This window comes from Bubalus bubalis, chromosome 18, assembly GCF_019923935.1.
Source record: "Bubalus bubalis isolate 160015118507 breed Murrah chromosome 18, NDDB_SH_1, whole genome shotgun sequence".
Lineage (NCBI taxonomy): Eukaryota > Metazoa > Chordata > Mammalia > Artiodactyla > Bovidae > Bubalus > Bubalus bubalis.
The window spans coordinates 61771457-61793336 of record NC_059174.1 but is presented as its reverse complement, the minus strand read 5'-3'; the positions used below and the strand labels follow the sequence as shown (position 1 = coordinate 61793336).

At 63.8% G+C, this 21880-nt stretch overlaps 3 protein-coding genes across 8 annotated transcripts; all 3 read left to right on the top strand.

Annotated features, from left to right (window-relative positions):
- Positions 1-103: 103 nt before the first annotated feature.
- Positions 104-2203, top strand: ZNF581 (zinc finger protein 581). Its single transcript, XM_006064036.3, has 2 exons — positions 104-236; positions 810-2203. Exon 2 carries the CDS (start codon positions 829-831, stop codon positions 1423-1425), a length of 597 nt encoding a protein of 198 aa, XP_006064098.1. The 5' UTR covers positions 104-236; positions 810-828; the 3' UTR covers positions 1426-2203.
- CCDC106 (coiled-coil domain containing 106) lies at positions 149-6892 on the top strand. Of its 5 annotated transcripts, none has more exons than XM_025269629.2 (6): positions 149-236; positions 4075-4141; positions 4257-4364; positions 4453-4629; positions 5625-5837; positions 6244-6892. In XM_025269629.2, exons 2-6 carry the CDS (start codon positions 4120-4122, stop codon positions 6558-6560), a joined length of 837 nt encoding a protein of 278 aa, XP_025125414.1. In that variant the 5' UTR covers positions 149-236; positions 4075-4119; the 3' UTR covers positions 6561-6892. The 5 variants fall into 5 exon arrangements, with proteins under 5 accessions (XP_025125414.1, XP_044786843.1, XP_025125413.1 ...); XM_044930908.1 differs by lacking the exon at positions 149-236 and adding an exon at positions 2650-2785; XM_025269628.2 differs by lacking the exon at positions 149-236 and adding an exon at positions 3257-3393.
- Positions 6893-8220: 1328 nt separating this feature from the next.
- On the top strand, positions 8221-21589 carry U2AF2 (U2 small nuclear RNA auxiliary factor 2). Of its 2 annotated transcripts, none has more exons than XM_006064040.4 (12): positions 8221-8741; positions 12310-12445; positions 12926-12970; positions 13214-13317; positions 13412-13563; positions 14656-14772; positions 14908-15046; positions 17832-17911; positions 18023-18145; positions 18307-18393; positions 18502-18750; positions 20849-21589. In XM_006064040.4, exons 1-12 carry the CDS (start codon positions 8693-8695, stop codon positions 20981-20983), a joined length of 1416 nt encoding a protein of 471 aa, XP_006064102.1. In that variant the 5' UTR covers positions 8221-8692; the 3' UTR covers positions 20984-21589. The 2 variants fall into 2 exon arrangements, with proteins under 2 accessions (XP_006064102.1, XP_006064101.1); XM_006064039.4 differs by having other exon boundaries at positions 18307-18405.
- The last annotated feature ends 291 nt before the right edge of the window (positions 21590-21880 follow it).

The following is a 21880-nucleotide window of genomic DNA, read 5'->3' as shown; positions in this document are numbered from 1 at the left end:
ACCGTCCCGGCGCGCGTTTCCGGCCGGAGCCGTTTCCTGGTTGCCCGGGCGCCCCGCCCCGCCCCCACCGCCTTGCCCTGGACCCTCTCCTCCGTCCCCCGGTCCTCTCCGCCCCTCGTCGGCGCCGCCAGCTCCCGGGGGACGCCCCGAGCGCCCCGGCCTGCCGCCGTCTGCACCTACGCGGGGAGCCCGGAGCCGATCAGGAGCCACCCGGACCCGAGAAGCTGCTGCACCGGGTACGGGGGCCGGGAGGCGGGCGGGAGCTGGAGCGGGCCGCGGGGCGGGGCAGGGCGCGCGGGCCCCCGAGCGCGGGGCGGGGCGGGGCTCGCGGAGAGGCCGGGGCGGAGGCCTGCGGAGCGCGGGCAGGCTGCCGGGAGTGGGGGCGGGTGGGCGTGCCCCGGACGGAACGCACAGGGGCCTGGGGGCGGGGGAGGACACAGGGCTCCCGACGCGGCCGCGCACCCGAGAGGGCTCGGGCACAGGCCGAGGGGGCGCCCGGAGCGGGCACTGACCCCCACGGCCGGGTCAGCGGCCTGGAGGCCTGATGGGTGGGGCCTCCGGGCGACTTGTGAGCTGAGGAGGGCAGACAGCCACAAAGACATCCCGTGCCTGCGGTCGGCGGTGGGAAGGAACGGAGAGGTGTCTCGAGGAGGGGGCGCCTTGGAACCTCAGAGGGTCACGGAGTCAGGGTAGCGCTGCAGAGGATGCAGCGGTCCGGAGCAGGGCACGCAGAGCGGGAAGGACGGAGCTCGTGGGGCCGAGCTTCCCGCCTCCGCGTGACCTCCTCGTCCTGTCTCCCACCCCCCCAGGCCTCAGCCACCCCTCCGGATGCTGGTGCTGCCGGCCCCCGGCTCCCGGCCCCCGGCGTTTCCCTCCGCTGAGGCCATGCAGGCCCCTCCCCCTCGGACAGGCGGGTCCCCAGAGCCCGGACCTTCCTGCTCCACAGGATGTCCCCAGACCTCGCCCTCTTCTTCCAGGCCCAACCACTACCTGCTCATAGACACCCAGGGCGTCCCGTACACCGTGCTGGTGGACGAGGAGTCTCAGAGGGAGTCCGGGCCCGATGGGGCGTCGGCCCAGAAAAAATGCTACAGCTGCCCCGTGTGCTCCCGTGTCTTCGAGTACATGTCCTACCTGCAGCGGCACAGCATCACCCACTCTGAGGTGAAGCCCTTCGAGTGCGACACCTGCGGGAAGGCATTCAAGCGGGCCAGCCATCTGGCGCGCCACCACTCCATTCACCGGGCAGGCGGCGGGCGGCCCCACGGCTGCCCACTCTGCCCTCGCCGCTTCCGAGAGGCGGGCGAGTTGGCCCAGCACAGCCGGGTCCACTCCGGGGAGCGCCCTTACCAGTGCCCGCACTGCCCGCGCCGGTTCATGGAGCAGAACACGCTGCAGAAGCACACGCGGTGGAAGCACCCCTGAGCCAGGCTGCGGGGGGCCCCCCAGGTACCGCGGGATTCTCGGGGCGGGGGTGTGTGCACATGGACACCTGTTGTCCTCAGACAGCCGGCGAACACCAGGGGGCCCTGGACACAAACAGACCCACCGCTGCGGGGAGGCCGACCCCGGCCTTAAGGAGAAGTCCTGCAGTCATCTCCGGGTGTTTGGGAGATAGGATGAGAGCAAGACCCCACGTTTCCTGAATGGAACCCTCTAACCTCAGAGACACCAGCGATTCCACGACTGAGCCCTGACTGCCGGGGTTGGGCCGGGTTAGTCTGGGCCCGATGGGGCGCAAGAGTGCCATGTGTTACCGATCTAGGGCCTGAGAACTGTGCCTGGGGGCCATCAGGAATCTGCACTGTCTTCCTGAGACCCGCCCCCTCCCCCCACAACGTGCAATGCTGGGGGAAAGGGCCCCAGACTTGCCTCCCACTCCCCAGCCAGAGGTGGAGACTGGACACTCACTCAGTAAACACGTGGTCCACTTTCAGCACCCGAGGTCGGTTCTGGGAGACTGTCTCTGCCCACTGCCTGGCAGGGAGACTTTGCAAGTGCCTGGCCCACCTGGCTGGGGAATGGGAAGGTTGGCCTGTGATGGGGCTCATCCGAGCTTGGCTCCTGACCACCTGTGTCATTGAGGCAGAATGTTTTTAATCTTAACTTTCTAAAAACCACGACCCATTGTAAGAAACACATTTTATACGGCAACCCGGTATACAGGTACACAAAATACATGCAAAACAAAGGTTTAACAATAGTTACTTCTGCGTGCAGTCCTCTCATATTTTTTTTCCATCTATTTCATATCTGCTGATTACAAATTTCATTCTACCATATTAAATTTTCTGCGCATGAATATGTCGTTTGAAAGACACCGAACTAGGGCAGGTGCCTCCCCCTGCACGTTTTGACACCTGTAGTGAAGTGAGGGGCGTGTGGCCAAGACGGTTCGACTCTCCAGCTGTAAGTTAAAAAGCACTGCTCTCTTAAGGGCCGGTAGGAATTCTGGAGCACGGAAGCTACCGGAGAGAGGGAGGAGAGGCAGGTGGCGCTGGGGCAGAAGCCGAATAAACACCTGCCCTTTCACCGAGTTTTCTTTGCGTGTCGGAGTTGTGTCAGGCACTGTGCTAGGCCTCATCTCTTCCAACCTCTTGTTGGGTGGAGGAGAAAACCAGCTGTCTCTACTCCCTAGAGAGGGAGCGTCCCATAATCTGACTCCAGATAACACTCATAGGGTCCCGAGCTTGAGTTCTGGCCCCGGCCAGGCGCTGGGCTGAGCGTCGTATCATTCTATCCCCACAACAGACCTAAAAGGGATTATAATCGCCCCACTTTACAGGTGAGAAAACCGAGGCTGCGAAGGTGCGGCCAGGACTGGAATCTAGGTCCCGAAAGTTGCAAAGCCAGCTCTTAATAACACGGGGGCAGGGACTGGTTTTTAGGCCTTTATTTTCGGGGAGGGGTAACTCACTACTCTAAGGGCCCCGGGAAGCCTGGGGTCCTGCGTGCTCAGCCCAGGGGAGATACAGGAACGGGTCGCGGGGGTCCACTGCGGCCAGTTCTCAGCATCTCTCTTAAGGGGATCCTCAACCTTCCCGGCTGTTCCCTACGTCTCCCTGCCTCGCCCAAACCCGACCCGGCGCCTCCTCACCCACTCGGGTGACCCCGGGCGCCGCCAGCTCTCCAGGAATTGGGAATTTCGTGACGTTCCCTGACCAGGCTTCGCCGAGGGCGGGGGGGGGGGGGGGGGGGGGGGGGGGGCGGCGGGTAAGTGCTGCAAGGGGCCATCGCGCAAGTGCGGCCCGAGTCTCCGCCGCAAACGGCCGGCTCACCGGGGACCCGGGACTCTGAGAGGAGGCAGGCCACCTGCGCACCGGGAGGCTCCGGCTGCCGGCCCTCCTCGTCGCCCGTCTCCGAGACTCACCGCCGCCTCCGCCCCTCCCGCGGGTGGGTGGTCGCTTCCTTTCGCTCCCCGTCACACTTTGCAGACGCTCCCCGGCGCCGGGCATGGGCGCCGCCGCCGTCGGTCCCCGGGCCGGATTCCGCGCGCGGGTGGGTGAGCGGGGGGCCCCGGACAGCCCGCCCCCGGGCACTGGGGGGTGGTGGCCGCGTCCGCACCTGCGGCCAGGCGCATCCCCCGCGGGGACCACTCGCCGCCGCCCGACCTCCCGCCCGCGGGACAAAGGGCGGGGGCGGCGCATCCCCACGCGTGACCTTCTCCCGCGCCGCGCGCGCCCAGCCCCCCGCGGGCGACAGGCCGGTGCTCGCCCGCACGAGCCCGGGGGGTTACCCGTGGGCGGGGAGGCCCGCCCGTGGCTGGGGTCTCCACCCAGCGCCTGGAAGTTGGGGCACTCTCCTAGGCCAGTGACCTGTGTTGAGACCCTGTCGGCCTACTTCGACCAGGAGAACCCTGCTCCGTCGACCCCACGGGTCCTCCTTCCTCCAGCTCCCCACTCCCTAGAGCCTGGGAGTTTGTAACCCCAGGTGTCCTTAGTCTGCCGGCCTCCGTCAGACCCACGAGTCCCGGCCTTCAAACAGCCCTCCCCATGTCGAGAGCCCCAGGTCCCCCGGAATGCCCCCCAGAAGCCCGTCAGTGTTCCTCCATCTGTGGCTGCCCTTTTTGTCCAGTGGCCCTGAGGCGCTCAGCTGCCGGGGTCTGCAGAAGGCCGCGCCATGAACAGCCGGAGGAGGCCAGGTGAGGAACCCGGGCCCTGCTCCACCCACCCCTGTCCCTGCCCTTTCCTCCCTGGCTGGGGTCTGGTCCGAGGCCCCAGGACCTCCCTTGGGTGAGCTTAGCCTCTCTTCTCCAGTGAAGAAGGACAGCGAGGCCTTGGAGATTTCCATCCCCTTCGATGAGACGCCCCACCTGGACCCGCAGATCTTTTACAGCCTGAGCCCCTCTAGGGGGAACTTCGAGGGTGAGTGGACTGGAGGGGGACTGAGTCCCATGGGGGTTCAGCCAGGGTCCTTGAGGCCTGGGGTGTGACCAGGGCCGACCGCCCCTAGAGCCGTCGGAGGCTGCTTCCCCGACAGCGGCCCTGATGAACAGCGTCCGGGCCCAGCTGCACCTGGCCCTGGAGAGGAACTCCTGGCTGCAGAAGCGCATTGAGGACCTGGAGGAGGAGCGGGACTTTCTGCGGTGCCAGCTGGACAAGTTCATTTCCTCTGCCCGCCTGGACGCAGGTGAGGGCGTCCCCTCCTCCCCAGGGGGCCCAGCTCCACCCTTCTCAGGGACACCGTGCTCTTGCATTCACACTTCTCCTTTGGTGGCTCTCCATGGGCTCCAAGCCCAGCCTCCTTCCTGCTTGAGTTCTTCTGCTGATGGGCGGGACTATGGCCTGCTTGTCTGGGTCCTGAGCACTGCCCCTACCCCTCCCCACGGGGGCTTTCCTGCCCCGCATCTTTAGCAGTGGCCTGGAGGATCCTGCCTCTCCTCTCCCTCACTGGTGGTCAACCCCTTGCTGGCTCCCTCGAAAGCTTCCACTTCCCTCTCTGGGAAGTCATCTGAGAGTTAGGGCGAGGGCCCTGCGGTTTTTCTCAACACCTACCTCACTGGGGACCCCTGTGCTCTGGCGCCACCTCTAGCCTGGGTTGCTGGGGCCTACCACCATCCGTCCCGGATGCTGGGGAAACCCACGCAGGATGGTCAGGGGCAGGGGCCCCTGGACTTTCTTCGTGGGAAGACCAGCACCGGGCTCCGAACCCGCTGTCAAGAGGGAGGGCCTGCATTAGAACCTGGGCAGCTTCCTGGTCTGGGTAAGGGTGGGGGCATGCCCTTCCCAGGGGACTAGACCCAGACACTATTTCTCTCGGGGTATGAACCCTACACTCCCAGCGAGGCCTTGCCTGCCTCCACTCTTCTGGAGGCCTCACTGGGTCCCCAGAAAACTCCCCCACTATGAGAACCCCACAAAATCACTCTGCTGAGGTCCCCGTGGTACTGGCCTGGTCCACCGGGCCCCTCCCCCAGACCTCTTGCACCAAGTCTGAGCATCCTCAGGCCACGCCCCACCCAGGACCCCCAAATCCCGGCCTAGTGTACTGTGTTCAGCTGGGCGTCTGTGCTGCACTTCCTCCTGGGAGACCTCCTTTCCTGGGGACTCTGTGACCTGCTACCCGCCCCTCGCTGTCCTGTTCCCGCAGTTCATGCGTGTGCGTGTCTTCCCGCCTCTCTCCAGACGACCACTGCCGGGGGAAGCCCGGGCCTCGGCGGGCCGAGGGGGACGGCCGAGGGGGGACCGGGGGCGAGGCCTCAGACCCCGAGTCAGCTGCCTCCTCCCTCAGCGGAGCATCTGAAGAAGGCAGCACCGTGGAGAGGAAGAGGCAGAAGCAGAAAGGAGGCCCAGGCCGGCGGCGCTTCGGGAAGCCCAAGGCCCGGGAGAGGCAGCGGGGTGAGTGGGGGACGCGCGGGGCTGGGGGTCTGTGTGAGCTCCCCTCTCCCTACCCCTCCATCGGCAAACAGACCAGATCAGACCTGGTTGACTGTCTGGGCCTCCGTGGGTGGTCGTGGTTTATAGTCCTGGAGTTATGGCCCACCCTCGCAGCTGCCTCTCTGGAGCGTCAGGCTCCGGGGGAGGCGGCAGTAGCCCAGGAGGACTGGGAGGAACGCAGCCCTTCCCCGCACTCCGGCCCTCCCCGGGCCTGCTTGTCTCCCCTTCTCCCACCTTCTGTAACTCACAGCTAGCCTCCTGGGCTTCCTGCTTCCCCTTTCTGCCTCCCCGCCCCGCCCCCCCCCCCCCCCCCCGCCCCCGCCCCGTCTCTGTACCCCCAACTCTCTCCCCTGCCCTCGGCTTGCAGTGAAGGACGCGGATGGGGTCCTCTGCCGCTACAAGAAGATCCTGGGCACCTTCCAGAAGTTGAAGAGCATGTCTCGGGCCTTCGAGCACCACCGAGTGGACCGCAACACGGTGGCGCTGACCACGCCCATCGCGGAGCTGCTCATCGTGGCCCCGGAGAAGCTGGCTGAGGTGGGCGAGTTCGACCCCTCCAAGGAGCGCCTGCTCGAGTACTCGCGCCGCTGCTTCCTGGCCTTGGACGAGGAGACCCTCAAGAAGGTGCAGGCCCTCAAGAAGAGCAAGCTGCTGCTTCCCATCACGTACCGCTTCAAGCGGTGATCCCACCCGACCTGGCCTGGCGCCCGCCCTCCAGCTCCTGCTTCCCTCTCCCGGCGCTCGGGGCCCGCGTGTGCACGGGCGGTGGGCCCCCACGAGGGCAGCTCGTTTCCGCTCGGACCGCCACCCCCTCCCCAGGCCCCCTGTATATAGGTCTGTCCCCTGGGTCTCTCACAGCCCTAGAGTCTACCCTGCCCTCCGCCTTCCCTGGGTTGGGGGCGGTCCTCGCCTAGTCCCGCTTCCAAGAGAACCACCATCCAGGGCCCGGTTCTGTCTTCCCTGACCACTGGCACCCCCGCATCTGAGCGGCACCATCCTGCCCTCGCTGGGCCCTCTCTCCTGGGAAGACTGCGGGACGAGGCCACTGTACATACCCCGTCCGCACCCCAGCCCCGCAGCGAGCTTCCTACCCGCCTTCCGAGACCGCCCGAGTCCACGTGAGACAGAGCTATTAAGATAATTTAAATTAAAAAGATGATAAAATTTGGAATAAACTAGGCCCCGGCCTTTTCCTGGGCAGGGGGTGGCCGTTGCCGCGGAGACGGTGACGGGGGCTCTGGAGGATTCCGGAACGCGGACCGTCAGGCGGGAGCCGGGGAACTGGGCGAGACAGGGTGTAATTAGCCCCCCGCAAAGGCCGGGGGGGGGGGGAGGGGAGGCAGCTGTGCCCTGGGGAACTCGGGGGCGGGGCAGCACTCCGGGGAAAGTGCGTGAGCACCACCCGCTGGGCTACTGGGACCAGAGACGCGGCGGCAGGACGAGAGACCATGAGACCTCCAGCGGAGGTGGCCGACCCGGGCAGCCGGAAACCTGCGAGTTGACGACTCCGCTAGGAGGCGGTATCGCGAGATTATCCATCTCCCGGAAGTGTCCGCTGCGTCGCTCGCGGCGCCTGCGCGGCGGGGCGAGCGCGCTTGTGCGATCGCCACGGCAACTAGTAGAGGGGGGCGGCCTTGCTTAACGGTCGGGAAAGCGGTGCCCTCCCCGGGGGAATGGGAAGACTCGCGCACGCGCGCTGAGGGCTCTGGAAGCGGGGGTGGGGGGTGCCCTTCTGGAGCAGCTGAGAAACCTCGCCTCAGACCGACGTCTACGCAGGCGCAGAAGCCCATCTCGGCCTCCCCCCGCCTCCCGCCCGCTTTCAACGTGCGCAGGCGCACAAAGCCGCGCTGGCAACCTCCGCAGCGGCCGCGCGCACCCTTTACCCCGCTGGCTGCTTTTGTCCCGCGCAGCCTTCTTAGGCCCTCCGCAGGAGCGGCCCTTTTTTTCCTCCCCTTTCCCCACCCGGAGAGTCAGGTGCCGAGAGCTGGGACGCTGCCCTTCTCCGTTTCCTCTCCCCTGACCCACCTCGCCTCCGTCCTCCCTCCCTTTTCGGTTCCCGGAGCCGGAAGGAGCCGAAGCACTGACGGAAAAAGCCGAAGCTGTCACCCGTGAGTGGGGGGGGGGGGTCTTCCCGAAGTGGTGGCGGAAGGAGCCGAAGTTCTCCGGGAGGGGAGGAGGGTGCCACTGGAATCTCCGGAAGGAGCCGAAGTTTGGAAACAGCTTGATCTCTGACTGGGTCCGAAGGCGAGCGCTGGAAACCTTCGGAAAGTGCCGAATCCTGGACGGTTAGGACTGTCGGAAGTAGCCGATTCGCTTGGACTGGGCCGGCGGAGAAGAGCGGGGAGAATCAGCGCAAGCAGTTAAAGGGACGGTTTGAATTTTCAGAAGAAGCCGGATTCTTAGAGGGGGCTGGGTGTAGAGGAACGCGAGGACCTCCGAAAACATCCGAACGTGGAAGAGCTAATATCCGAAAAGTTACGAAAACTTGGGAGAGTCCGTGAAACCCTCACTTCGGGTGTTTTCGGAAGCAGCCGTAGTCCCCGCTCCGGACGCTTTCCTCTACGGTCCGGAAATAGCCGACGCGTTTCGGAGCCAGACCCTGGGGGGAGGGGCACCTCGCGGGCGCGCAGGCGGGGAGGGGCGGAGCCGGGGCGGGGCGGGGCGGGCAGCCAGGCCTTGATTAGGTAGGAGGTGGCGGAGCGCCGGCGGCGGCCGGAAGTAGCCGAAGCTAGCGGCGGAAGTAGCCGAAGCGGCCGGAGCGGGCGCGCGGCAAGGCGAAGCGAAAGCTGCACAGCGCCCTACGCGGCCGCCTCAGTATGTCGGACTTCGACGAGTTCGAGCGGCAGCTCAACGAGAATAAGCAAGGTGAGAGCGCCGGGGGAGAGGGGCAGCGGGCGGGGCGGCTCTTGGCTTCCCTCCGTGTCCCCCGCCATTTTCCCCGTCGCTTCCCCCTCTTCTCAGGGCCGCGCGGCGCACCCCCCCCCCCCCCCACGTCCCGCAGCGCGCGCCTCGCTCACATGACCGCGCGGCGGGGAGGGGGCGGCGGGCGCCGACCCGGACGCATGCGCGCCGCGCTCCGCTCAGCTCCCAGAGTGGTCCGCTTTGGAGGCGGCGCTGGCGCGGCGGGCTCGCCTGGTGTCACCTCATGGATTTATGCGTTTTTTAATCTGGAAAGGAGATTGTATAGATGATTCCCGCAACTCCTCCTTTTCGCCCGACGCCCTGGCACTTCCGCTTCCGGCTGGTTCTTCGGCCTGGTTCTCCACGCCCCCTTTGTTCCAAAATGGCGGTTGTGGGTCCCCCTTCACGTGGGCGCTGGCAGTGCCGCGTGGGGAACACCTCTCACCCCGGCGCCTTTGCCTCTCGTCCTGTTCACTGGCCGCCGGGGCCCCGCGGGCCGCTGGGGTCGGGCGCCAGGGTCGGCGCCGGTGGAAGAGGCCGCATTGTCCGTGCTCCGTGCCCCTCCCGCACCCCTTCTCGGGGCCCTGGCTCCCCCGGCGGTCGCAGTGCGGAGTGTTTGCCTGTCATCGCTCCCCACGGCCTGCACGATCGCGCCAGCCTCCTAAATCTCAGCGTGGAGCGGACTCTTGGGCACTGAGCGAGGAGGGGGCTCGCTTCACTTTGGGGGGTGGGAGGAGCGTCCCCCTCGGGAGACGCCGAATCCAAGCACGGGGCCGTGATTAGTTTGGGGACCCCAAGAACGTTAGCGCTGGGAGAGGTGTAGGACAGTTAGCAGGTTTCCTTGCCTTAATCCGGTTTGAGAGTGAACAAACTTAAATTTAGGTCGAGGGAAGGTGGCGGGCTTGAGGTTTACTGTCCTTGTGTCTGGAACGCTGAGTGAGGGGCGCTGGGATTCACCTTTCGGCCCAGCCTGAAGTTGGGGAGGGGTGGCTGGATCAGTAGTCTGTGCCTGGGGAACCGTACGCACAGGTTGTCTGTCACATACACGATGCACTGCTTAACAGCATGGGCTTTGGAGGGGAGCAGACGTGGGTTCTAGCACCTAATTAGTTACTGAGTATTTGTGGGCCTGTTTTTTCCTCATGTAGTTAGTAGACTGCCCCCTCCCCCCTTTTTTTTGGTCGCTAGAACTTTGGTCAATTAACAGATGATAGTAATAATAGTTACGTTTACAGCACCCACCACAATGTGTCACGCACATTGCTAAGCTCTTCTGCAGTTGTCCTAAGTGGGTTCTTGTAACAGCTCCGTGAGACTGAAGTGATTTCCTGCCCTTCGCAGAGGAGGAAACGGCTCAAGAATAAAAGCTTTCCCAGATTTCAGCTGATCAGAGGCAGAGCTGAGATTCAGCGGGGCAACATGCTGACAGTGTGTGCTTGGCCTCCTTTAAGTGCGGGATAAGTGATACCCTTTCAACGGTGAAATCGTTCGTAGTGTGAGGGCTCACTCAGGGAGGAAATGTGGAGTCGCATTTCCAGCAGATGTCCCCAAGCCGTACACCTGGGGGTGCCCGCGAGCCTCATTTAAATAAGAGGAGAAAACAGGTCTAGAGGTTTGGTTGCTGTTGCACGGTTTTGTGCAGGATAGCTGAAACGGCCCCTGAGTCTGCGGGCCTGCAGAGCCGCGTCCTGCCAGTCTGGACAGCCAGAGCTGATGGAGCTGCCCTGGGGCACTGACACCCGCGCTCTGGTCTCTGCCTGGGTGTCCCCTCTGCCCTGGGAGGCCAGGCCCTCAGCCTGGGCATGTCCCTGGGGTTGGCGAGTTGTTCCCATAACGACGTGGCTGTGGCATTTAGAGCAGCCATAGCTCCCTTCCTGTTTGATGTGTGTTGGATCATTGTGTGTGTGTGTGTTGTTTTTTTTTTTTTTTCTGGGGTGGGTGTAGGGGTTACCCTTGCCTTATGGGGCAGCTTTGCCCTCATGCTGCTCTGCCCGAGTCTGTCTTGGCGGTCCTGCCTCCTCCAGGCCTCAGCCCCTGAGACCTGGGTTCCATGTCTGTGTCCACGACACCCGGCGGGCGCCAGTGCTTCCTTTGTGACCACCTCTCTCTGCCTGTGTGTCTGTTTCTGAGCCTCAGCTGCAGGGAAGGGTCTCTGCCCGTCTTAGCAGTGGGGAGCCAGAGGCCCAGAACCGTTGTCGTCCATCCCCTTCCCAGGGCCAGGATGCTCCTCACACTGCTTGCCCATTCCTCCTGTTTCCTTCTGGTGCAAGTCTTGGATATATTTTTCATGTTTAGTCTTCATCTTGGAGGAGGCAATTCCACCATCACTAGTGGTTCCAGCCAGGTCCTAATGGGTCTGCCTGTTTCGTGTTTAGAGGTATTGCCCCTGCCTAGTTGCCCTTGACCTTTCAGGGTTCACATTCAGGCTTCACCTGTATCCAGGCTTTTTGGCCAGGGCAAATCACATGACCTCCCTAAGCCTCAATTTTCTCATCTCTCGTGAGCGATCCCCCCTCCTCCCCCCCCCCCCGTCCAAGTGTTTCCCACAGTAACCCTGGGGGGAAAACTAGCAGAGTCTGGTTTTAGACAGCATCTGAATGTTTGCAACGAGGATTTTTTCTTTTCTGGGTGCTTACGTAGCTTGTTTTAGTGTTAAATGAGTTAAAACTCATTTATAAAAGTTCGCGGGTAGTTGCTTCGGAAGAGCTTGAGAGTTGAAGCAGTACGCACGAGGCTTTGACAGCCTCTCCTTATTGCTCCTGCCTCCTTGTAAAATGAGCTGGAGTATGAGGGTTGGTCGAGCATAGTGGAGGAACCAGTGGCCTCTTTGAACCGAGGGACTGGACTACAGACCGCGTGGGGCAGGAGCCACGCGCCTCGGAGGGTGGCGGGCTGCTGGGCGAAGGAGGGGAGGCTGAAGGCCTCATCTGTAGCGGCTGTGGAGCAGTCTGAACGAAGGGCCCACCCAGCTCCTGCATCCTTGACGCTGGGGGCGGTGGGTGGGGCCTCCCAGGAGGGCGTTCCGCTTGGTGGGCGGGACGGGACGGGTGGGTGCCCCGCCCCCCAGGGGCTCTCCGGCCCCGCCCAGCCTGAGGTGGGGCGTGGGGCCGGCTGGTTGCGGAGGACTCTCCTGAGGGGTCGCCGGGTCCCTTCAGGAAAACATCACTGGGTCTCTTGATTCCCCAGCGTCTAGCCCTGCCCCTCTCAGGGACGACCCTGGGTCAGGCCCCTCAGCCCTGGAGGGGGACCAGGAGCCAGCCTCCTCTGTCTTCTCTGGCCCCCCAGCTCCTCCTGAGCAGACTCAGGTACCTTACGCCCCGGGGCCCTGCCAGGCCCTGTCCCCTCAGGTAACTGCTCCCGCCCGGCCCCCAAGGCCCTCGGGCTCCGCGTGGACAGGAAGCCTGCCGCCCCGCCCTCCGCGAGCCCTTCCCCGTGGGGGTGGCCTCCCGGGCTGGGGCGCGGCCTCGGGGGGGGGGCGGGCGGGCGGGCCGGCCGGGCTGCCCCCGCCCAGCTCACGGCCCTGTCCCCGCAGAGCGCGACAAGGAGAATCGGCACCGCAAGCGCAGCCACAGCCGCTCCCGGAGCCGGGACCGCAAGCGCCGCAGCCGGAGCCGCGACCGCCGCAACCGGGACCAGCGCAGCGCCTCTCGGGACAGGCGGCGCCGCAGGTACCAGGGCGGCGGGGCTGCGTCCGGGCCCTCTCCGCGCGGGGCTGGGGGCTCTGCTGTCGAGTCTGACCGCTTTCTTCTCTCTGCGGGGGTTTTGGGGGCGAGTCTGGGGTCAGGGTCCCCCTTTCCCCGTCTGGTCTGGGTTCTCTGTCGGCTTCCCGGGCTGCGCTCTGCCTCCCTGGGGCAGGGCGGCGTCTCTCAGGACAGCTCTCTGCTCTGACGCCTCTTCCCTTCCCAGGCTGCCCCCTGTTCTCTCTGCCCCGAGTGGAAGGGCGGGTGGGTGGCGCCCCGCCTCTCCACCTCAGCCTCTCCAGCTGGAAGGTGGTCTGTCCGGCCCTTCTTCCCTTCCTCGTGGCTGGGGGGCTTGGGGGCGATGCCCTGCCCCAGCCCTGGGGCTCAGTGCCCTCGGGGGGGTGTGGCGTGCGGGGGAGACGAGGGTCCCCAGTCACCCCTCCCCACACCTTTCCCTCCCACCCCCAGCAAACCTTTGACCAGAGGCGCTAAAGAGGAGCACGGTGGATTGATGTGAGCTTCTCTTCTGCCCCTTCCCTCCACGCCCTCCCCCGCCTCCCCCGCGCACCCTGCCCTGTCCTCGTCCGCCTGCCCGAGCACCGGGAAGAGTCCCCTGCCCGGAACGGGCCGGCCCTGATCGTGTCCTCTCTCTCCTTGAGAGCCGAGCCGGGGCCGAGGGGAGCCTGGGGGGTCGCAGGCCCACCTTTGGTCAGACTGAGGTCGCCCCGCCCCGCTCTCCCCTCCCGCCTCCCCCAGTCGCTCCCCCCGCCATGAGAAGAAGAAGAAGGTCCGCAAATACTGGGACGTGCCGCCGCCGGGCTTCGAGCACATCACCCCCATGCAGTACAAGGCCATGCAAGGTGGGCTCCACGCCTGGGCTGGGGGCGGGGTGGGCGAGGCCCTCAGCAGACCCGGCTCTGCCGCGTCCTCTGACCCCTTCTGTCCCTCTTGAAGCTGCGGGTCAGATTCCAGCCACCGCCCTCCTCCCCACCATGACGCCCGACGGTCTGGCTGTGACACCGACACCGGTGCCCGTGGTCGGGAGCCAGATGACCAGACAGGCCCGGCGCCTCTACGTGGGCAACATCCCCTTCGGCATCACTGAGGTACTGCCCTCCCCTGCCCCCGCTGCCCCCCCTTCCTATGCCCGCTGTTCCTCCCTCCCTCCGTTCCCTCCCCCAGCCTGCACGGGTCAGACTCTGCGCCTGCAAGGCCCCCCGGCCCCCTCCCCGACGGACGATGGAGTTGAGCCAGCCAGGGGCCGGGCTGGGTGGCCCTCTCCTCCCTCCTCTTCCCTCTCCCGTCTCCCCTCCCCAGCCTCCTCCAGCTGCCCAGGGATCAAGCACACACATAATGTACCCACGAGTCCGTGGTCCGAGTCCGTGTGGAGAAAGACAGAGAGGGAGACATGCACACGCACACACGCAGACGCACGCCCCCAGCCTCTCTGACACGCCTCTTGTTCTCTGCCGCCTCCCCGTCCTCTCCCCCACCCCTCCATGGTCGCTGCTCTGATTTTGATCGCCCTGACCTCCCTCCCTTCCCCACCACTCCTGTCCCCTCCCCTCTCCCTACCCCTTCCCGTGGCGCCCCCGAGAATCCCGAGATCAAAGAGTTGTTTCCATTTCTCTTTAAAGTGAAATATTGTGGGGCTGAGATCCCTCGTAGCAACAAAAAGTTTGCTACCATCGGCGAAGGCAAGTAAGGTCCATTCTGACTTTCTCAACCTGCACTTTGCTGCATTTGATAAACCAGCCCCCGACTCCAGGACCAGATCCCTCCACATCATTCTTCTCTCCCCCCTCCCCGCCCTGCGCCCCTCCCTGCCCCTTCTCTCTGACCCTCTGTGTGTTCTGCCTGTTGATGCTCCACTTCATGCCATTTCTCTCCTGCTGTTGCCACTGGATGTTTCTTCTGTACTTTCCGTCTCTGTTTTCTCGCCTCTCTCTCCTGTTTCCCGCTTCTTTCTGACGACCTCCCTTCTTCCCCGGTTGGGGCCCCTGGCTGTCTCCTGTGCTGCCCCCCACCCCCATTTCTTTCATCTTTCTCCTGCGTTTGTCCCCACTACTGATCTCTGCCCCCACCCGGACTCCACTGTCCCCCCCTCCCCCCACCCCTCTGTGTCTCCCTCTCTCACCCTTCCCCTCCTCTCTCCACCTCCCCTCCCCGCCCCTCCCTGTCTCCTCTCTCCTCTGCAGGAGGCCATGATGGATTTTTTCAACGCTCAGATGCGCCTGGGGGGGCTGACACAGGCCCCTGGCAACCCTGTCTTGGCCGTGCAGATTAACCAGGACAAGAACTTTGCCTTCTTAGAGGTGAGCAGGCCTTGTTCCCACCGGGCCTTTCTGCAGCCTGCTCGCCACCCAGCTGCAGTCTTGGCACCCTTGGGTGGGCTCTGCCCGGCCACTCGCCCTGCCCCTCACCACCTCCTTTGCTGTCCTTTCATTCAGTTCCGCTCAGTGGATGAGACCACCCAGGCCATGGCCTTCGACGGCATCATCTTCCAGGGCCAGTCGCTGAAGATCCGCAGGCCTCATGACTACCAGCCCCTGCCGGGCATGTCGGAGAACCCTTCTGTCTACGTGCCTGGTGAGTGGGCTCTGTGGGGCCCGAGGGGTGCGCAGGGCCAGCCCGGGGCCTCTCAGCCTGTCGGGGGCCGGGGCAGCCCGAGGGTCTTGGGAGAAGTGGGATGCTCTGGGCCTCCAGGTCAGTGCGTGCATGCTGGAGCCCACGTGGATGCCCGCGTGTCCACTGAGCTCCACGGGCCTGATGGGTGGCTGTCCTCTCCTGTCTCAGGGCTTCTGCTGACCCCTTGCTTGAAGCTGGTCTCCCCACTCTGGTAGGGGAGACAGCGAAGCAGACGTGGGTGGCCAGAGTCTGCTCTCTGATGGGCCGGAGAGTCCCTGTGCTTTGCAGCCGCATTGTCTCTGGTGAAGCTCCTCTGTCACTCGGGCCCGAATGTCCACAGATGCTGGCGTTGGGTGCCGTGTCACACTCACGGTGTAAAAGGCCCTTCTGGAAAGCTCTCAGACCAGGCAGGAGCGGCACGTGGCCGCACTGGACCTGCAGGTTGTGCTGAGGGGTGGGCCTGTGTTGTGGGCGTCACCATACCTGGGGGTCGAGAACATGGGCTGTGCTGGCTGAGGTTCACACCGAAGGGCGCCTTTTGGAAGCAGTCCTTGTGCTTGTGAAGCCAGGGGCTTGGGGCCCAGCGAGGGCGGCCCTTGGGGACCACCTGGCTCCTCTCTGGTCCCTGCTGAGAGTGTGGGGAGGCCAGCAGTTTCCGGAGGTTGGGGGAGACTCTGATGTGCCGCTGACTTGCCGTGTTTTCCGTGCACATGTGTCTGGGGGGATCAGGCCACAGGATGTGCTTCTGTGCCTCCTGGTGACCTGAATGCGTCCTTACCGTCTTATTGACGCAGGCTGGCCTGAGCCCGCCATGCCAGGCACCATCCGGGGGTGCCCTGTGGGTGTGGCGCTGTTGTGATTCTCCTGTGGTACAGGGTTAGAGCTGGTGCCTCATCCCTGCACGCAGGCCTGCCTGTCACCCATCTCTTGTGGGAGCCTGGCTCTCACTGTGGCCGGTCTCCTCTCCTGGGATTTGCCTCCAGCCTCCACGGAGGGGCTGGGGGTCCAGCCACAGTGACCAGGGAGTGTGCTTCCTGGGCTGTGGAGGGGGTAGGAAGCCAGATTCTGCATGTGGGTGAAGCATTCTCAAACCAGAAAAGTTTCTCTGTAACGATGAGTTTTTTTTTTTTTAATTTCATTTTTCACTCTGCGAGTCTTTGTTGCTGCTTGAGGGCTGTTTAGTTGCAATGCTTCTCTTTGCAGTGGCTTCTCTTGTGGGGCTTGAGGGCTCTCGGGCTTCAGTAGTTGTGTTGTGTGGGCTTAGTTGCCCCGAGGCAAGTGGGATCTTCCTGGGCCAGGGATCGAACCCTTGTCTCCTGAGTTGGTGGGTGGATTCTTAACTATTGAGCCACCAGGCAAATCTTAAACACAGTATTTTGATTTTGTTTTCTACTCCAACGAAGAAGTCGAGTGTATGATTGAAGAGATGAAAGTGATAGTCGCTCAGTCATGTCTGACTCTTTGCAAACCTGTAGACTGTAGCCCACCAGGCTCCTTTGTCCGTGGGATTCTCCAGGCAAGAACACTGGAGTGAGTTACCATTCACTTTTGCAGAGGATATTCGTGACCCAGGGATCAAACCCGGGTCTCCCACATTGCAAGCAGATTCTTGACCACTGAGCCACCTGGGAAGTCCCAGGGAGACGCATTTGATAAAATTCAACAGATGCTTTTGGTTGGAGAAGAAACAGTTCAGGACCCTGGATGGAAGGGGCACGGCCTGAGGCTGTGCACCTGTGTGGTCCAGAGGCCTCTGCAGGCCAGGCCAGTGCCTGGGCAGTAAGGGCTCCTGCCGAGGAGGTGGTGATGCTGCGGGGCCTGGGGAGGCTTCAGAGCCCATGTGTGAGGCCAGAGCTGGTGCCAGCGCGGGAGAGCCGGGCAGGGCGTGGGCTCTGGGCACCCATGCTGGCCCAGAGCCTCAGTCTGCATTGTATGATCTGGTGCGGGCCCTCCTGGCACCCTGAGTGACCATGGTGGGGTGGTGGTGGCTGGGACGTGGCCTGCCCTCCCTCATGCTGGGCTGCCTGGAGTTCGGTGGCCTGTCGTTCTCATCCACCCCCCCCTTCCCCCATGAAGAGCCTCACTCCGGGCGGAATGCTGGTCCTCTGGGCCACCCGGCACTGGGTCGCAGAGGTGGGCCAGGCCAGGTGGCTGGCCGCAGTGGGCCCTGAACACAGTCAGGAGTCAGCCACAGTGTGGGCCCCGGGAGGTGGAGGACAGCACTGCAGAGCCTGGTGGGCTGGGGGGTCGAGGCGGGAGGGGGCGGGGGGGAGGGGAGGGTGCTCAGCAGGGGCTGTGGCCAGTGGGTGTCTGGTGGTCCTGAGGCCTGCTCCGCTGAGGGGCCCCCACCGGACGTAGCTCAGTGCTGAGGGGGTGGGTGCAGCCCAGCCTCACGTACAGGCCCGAGGTCCCATGGGGCCTGGCCCAGAGGCACAGGGGGCAGGCCCGGGGAGGCGGGGCCCCTGGGGAGCCCTGGTTAGGGGGTGGGGGGCGGGAACTCTGAGCTGGGGCCAAAGGGTGAGGGGAGGCCGTGGCTTGCGACCCTCCCTGGGGGCTGAGAGCCCCCACAGCTTGGGGCGAGCGTGGTTGCTGAGCCGGCCCAGTGTGCGGCTGTGCCCGCTGGTGTCACGCGCCGTGAGGAGGGGGCTGGCGGCCAGGGAGGCCGCCCTGGAGACAGACCCCAGGTCCCCGTGATGACCGTGCCAGGAATTGCAACCTGTCTGCTCTACCCCTCCCTCCTCACCAGGAGTCGTGTCCACCGTGGTCCCAGACTCTGCGCACAAGCTGTTCATCGGGGGCTTACCCAACTACCTGAACGACGACCAGGTAGGCCCCTGCCCACCCCAAAAGCTGACGGCGCCCTGGCCCGACCCCTGGCCCCCACCCCCCACCCCCCCGGCCTGCCCTGAAAACCTGACGGTGCCCTGGCCCGCGCAGGTCAAAGAGCTGCTGACGTCGTTTGGGCCGCTCAAGGCCTTCAACCTGGTCAAGGACAGCGCCACTGGGCTCTCCAAGGGCTACGCCTTCTGTGAGTACGTGGACATCAACGTCACAGACCAGGTGAGCCCGGCCCCAGCGCACCCGGCCCCGCTGTGGTCTCCCCTCAGGGCGGGGCGCGGGGCTCGCAGCTCTCCCCTCTTCGCCGTGCCCTGTCTGCCGCTCAGCCTGCTCTGACCCCGACCACCTCTCCCTGCCCCGGCCCCTCCCCCGCCTCACCACAGGCCATCGCGGGGCTGAACGGGATGCAGCTGGGAGATAAGAAGCTGCTGGTCCAGAGGGCGAGTGTGGGCGCCAAGAATGCCACGCTGGTGAGCCCCCTGGCACGTCATCTTCCATTGGCTCGGGGCGGGGAGGGGTGCGGGTCCCCCAACGCCGGGGGTGGGCACCCCGTGACCCCCGCCTCCACCCCTCCACAGAGCACCATCAACCAGACCCCCGTGACCTTGCAAGTGCCCGGCCTGATGAGCTCGCAGGTGCAGATGGGCGGGCACCCGACGGAGGTGCTGTGCCTGATGAACATGGTGCTGCCCGAGGAGCTGCTGGACGACGAGGAGTATGAGGAGATTGTGGAGGATGTGCGTGATGAGTGCGGCAAGTACGGGCTCGTCAAGTCCATCGAGATCCCGCGGCCCGTGGATGGCGTGGAGGTGCCTGGCTGCGGGAAGGTGCGTGCCCGCGCATACACACCACGCGCGCACACATGCTGCTCTGACCCTGGCAGTGTGTGAGGCAGCGATGCAATGCTGTGGCTGAGCACTTGTCTCTGCAGTGAAGCAGCTTTCCTGCAAAGCCTGCTCCTGCGTGCCGCTGTGCACATGGTCGGCTCTCCTGGGGGTGGGGGGCACAGTTGCAGCCCCCGTCCCCAGGCCAGCTCCTCTGCTGCGCTCACTTGGCCACCCCCAGCTCTTCCTCCCGGTTCGCTTCCTGGTTTCCAGGCTCTGATTCTCAGCCCGCCAAGGTGTGCTGACCCTGCCACCATTCCAGTGTCAGCACCTCGCTGCACCCTGGGGAGTGTGTGCGCCTCATGATCCCCCAGCCACTCACCTGTGTGTCTGCGGGACACTGTTAGACCTGAGGGGGGCTGGGGGTAGGGCAGGGCCCCCCGGTTTAGCAGAAAGGTTGGCAAGTGGTGAGGCCCACAGAGGGTCCCAGGCAGGCGGCACTGAGGGTGTGGGATTAGCCGGAGTGGGCGCGGGAGACCTCGGTGAGGTCTTCGAGTGGAGATGGGGGTGGGCGTGCAGCCCTGCGGAGCTGGGAGTTCCTGGGGTCAGGGTGACAGCAGGGTGGTCTTCGGGGCTCTGCAGATGAACCGTCTGCTGTTGTCTGGCAGGAGGACGGGGAGAAGGCGTGTCAGCCCCTGGACCCTGTATCTGCTCTGTGTGTGTTGGGGGCAGGGGTCATCATGTGGTCAGACTTGGGGTGACGGGGCAGAACGGAAGCTGAGAAGCAGGGAGATGAGTGGGTCAGAGGCGAAGGGACAGTGCTGGGGCCTGGGGTCCCAGTGAGGTGCTGTGGGCATGGGGGCAGGACGGACTTGCTTTCTGAGTGGGGGGTCTGGGGTCGCTAGGTGTACTGGTAGAGGGGCGGCCCACCCGGGAGGGGCCTCCATGAGGTGTTGGTGGGGAAATGGATACAAAGACCTTGCCCGGTCTCTGGGATTCGCCCGTGAGATTTGTGTCCAAACTGTTACCATTCTTTTCAAACATATGTAGGAGTAGAGAAACCATCAGGGTGATGGTGACTGTATGGCATAATACTTCAGTTGGGTCAGAGCGCCCCATTGGCCAGTGTCAGGATGCCGGGGTGCTTGCTGTCAGTCTTAATTTCCGCCTCAGCTTCCCATCTCCTCCTCTGCGTTTCTTGGCTGCAACAGTGTGTCTTGTGTCACTCGAGCACTTGCTCTCCATCTGAGCCACTGCTGTCTCGGGTCTGGGGGTCTGTGCTGCCACCTGGGCCCCATCCTGCCTCCACACGCCACCGTACCTGGCGTGACGGTGAAGAGCACCTCGGGACTGCCCAGTGCCCCCTGGGGACACATCCACCTTGGCTGAGAACTACTATAAACAGAGGACTAAAACATTTTTATTTTAAAAAACCCACATGATACCCTTCGTATCTGTCTACCCAGGCATGTTTGAGTTCCCTTTCTGTTTCAAAGATGTCTTTTTACAGTTGGTTTGATCAAAATAAGAACCCTGCAGGTTGGTTTCAGACTTTTCTTTTTTCGGTAAGCCGTTTTTGTTTGTCGAAGCATTAGGGTGTATTTTCTAGGATTCTCTGTTTCCCCTTATTCTGAATTAGGCTGGTTATGTCCACCCCTCCCTCCACTTCTGTCAGCTGCTGGTTCAAGCAAGATGATGATCTTGAGTAGATCAAGGTTCAAGTTTTTTCTTTGGAATCAGCCTGGGTGTGAATACTAATTGCTGAGGCTTCCTTATTTCATCCCTTGTTTCAGGAAGACACCATGGCCACTGGGGAGCACTCAGGGGTGCCTGGTGCAGGTAGACTGCTCTCCTTGAGCCTGCCTGGTGCCCTGCCTTTTGGGCTCTTGACTCGAGCTTGCCTCCGCTCTCCATGCCCCTGAGTTCTGTTTCTTTGATCCTGGGGTGCTGGAGGGTGTTGGGTGAATGTCCCCGCACCTGCAGTGAGGCCGCTGTCCAGCCCTCTTCCTCCCGTGGAGTTTTGGGTTTGGGTGGGTGCTGCTCGTTGCTGAGAGGGAGCTAAGAGGCCTGGGTCTTCACAAGCCTCGTCTTGTTCCTACAGATCTTCGTGGAGTTTACCTCTGTGTTTGACTGCCAGAAAGCCATGCAGGGCCTGACGGGTCGCAAGTTCGCCAACAGAGTGGTCGTCACAAAATACTGTGACCCCGACTCTTACCACCGCCGGGACTTCTGGTAGAGGCGGCGGGGGAGGGCAGGGGCGGAGCTGGCTGGGGGCTTCTCCCCCTTCTGCTCCCCCCGTTTTCCCCCTCTGAAGACGATGGGCAGAGGAGTGACAGCCGAATGACAGCCGGCAGCAACTGGAATGGCAGCAATTAAGGGTGGGGGTGGGCTGGGGTTGGGGCGGGGCGGGGACTGGGGAAGTGCGCACACAGACCCACACAGACACACGCACCCACAGACACAGAGGGAAGGGCGGGGAGGGGGTGACAGCAGGGCGGGGTCGGACCCCCACAGCCCCTCCCTGAAGCAGTCTTCTCCCGGATACCCCCTTTCTCTTACCCTTCCCCACCGTAGAAACATAGCGTGTTTATATTTTATGGCCAAACTCTTTTGAATTTTGTTGTCCGGCCCGGTACCCTGCCCCTTCCCTCTCAGGACCACAGCTCCCGTCCTGGCCTCTGGTCCTCGCCCCGGTGTCCTGGTTTCTTACGTAGTTGATTCTCTCTAGTCTCCTGGACTTGCCCCCAACCCCGTGGCCCCTGTCCCTCTCCTCCTCTCTGTGGCAGTTTCATATTTGCTAAGACGAATTTGCTCATTAAACATTTTGTTGTATTTTACTTTATGGAGCTGTTAAGTGTCCCGTGTGTGTGAACCCTTCGCTCTCCAGGTCTTGGGGGTTCCCTGGGCCCCAGGCTGGGGCCTGGCTCTGGGAGGCCCAGCTGTCAACCCCGGCGTGGGTGCCTCTGCCCTTTGGCGCCGCCGAGGTGACAACTCGCCTCCGTGGCCTGCCGCGCTGGGACGGGCCGGGGCGTGGCCCTGGGGAGCAGAGGGCAGTGAACTGACCTAGCAGACAGCGGGGAGTGTGGGTGGGGGGGCAGCCGGCTGGCCTGGTGGGCCCAAGAGCTCAGGTCGC

What these genes read in the sequence shown, in the direction of transcription:
- ZNF581 (XM_006064036.3), top strand. Translation starts at nt 829, where the DNA reads ATGCTGGTGCTGCCGGCCCCCGGCTCCCGGCCCCCGGCGTTTCCCTCC.
- CCDC106 (XM_025269629.2), top strand. Translation starts at nt 4,120, where the DNA reads ATGAACAGCCGGAGGAGGCCAG. An exon ending in GAACAGCCGGAGGAGGCCAG is followed by an intron (nt 4,142 to 4,256) that starts GTGAGGAACCCG and finishes TCTCTTCTCCAG; the next exon opens with TGAAGAAGGACAGCGAGGCC. An exon ending in CTCTGCCCGCCTGGACGCAG is followed by an intron (nt 4,630 to 5,624) that starts GTGAGGGCGTCC and finishes GCCTCTCTCCAG; the next exon opens with ACGACCACTGCCGGGGGAAG.
- U2AF2 (XM_006064039.4), top strand. Translation starts at nt 8,693, where the DNA reads ATGTCGGACTTCGACGAGTTCGAGCGGCAGCTCAACGAGAATAAGCAA. An exon ending in CCCTTCTGTCTACGTGCCTG is followed by an intron (nt 15,047 to 17,831) that starts GTGAGTGGGCTC and finishes CCTCCTCACCAG; the next exon opens with GAGTCGTGTCCACCGTGGTC. An exon ending in ACATCAACGTCACAGACCAG is followed by an intron (nt 18,146 to 18,306) that starts GTGAGCCCGGCC and finishes GCCTCACCACAG; the next exon opens with GCCATCGCGGGGCTGAACGG.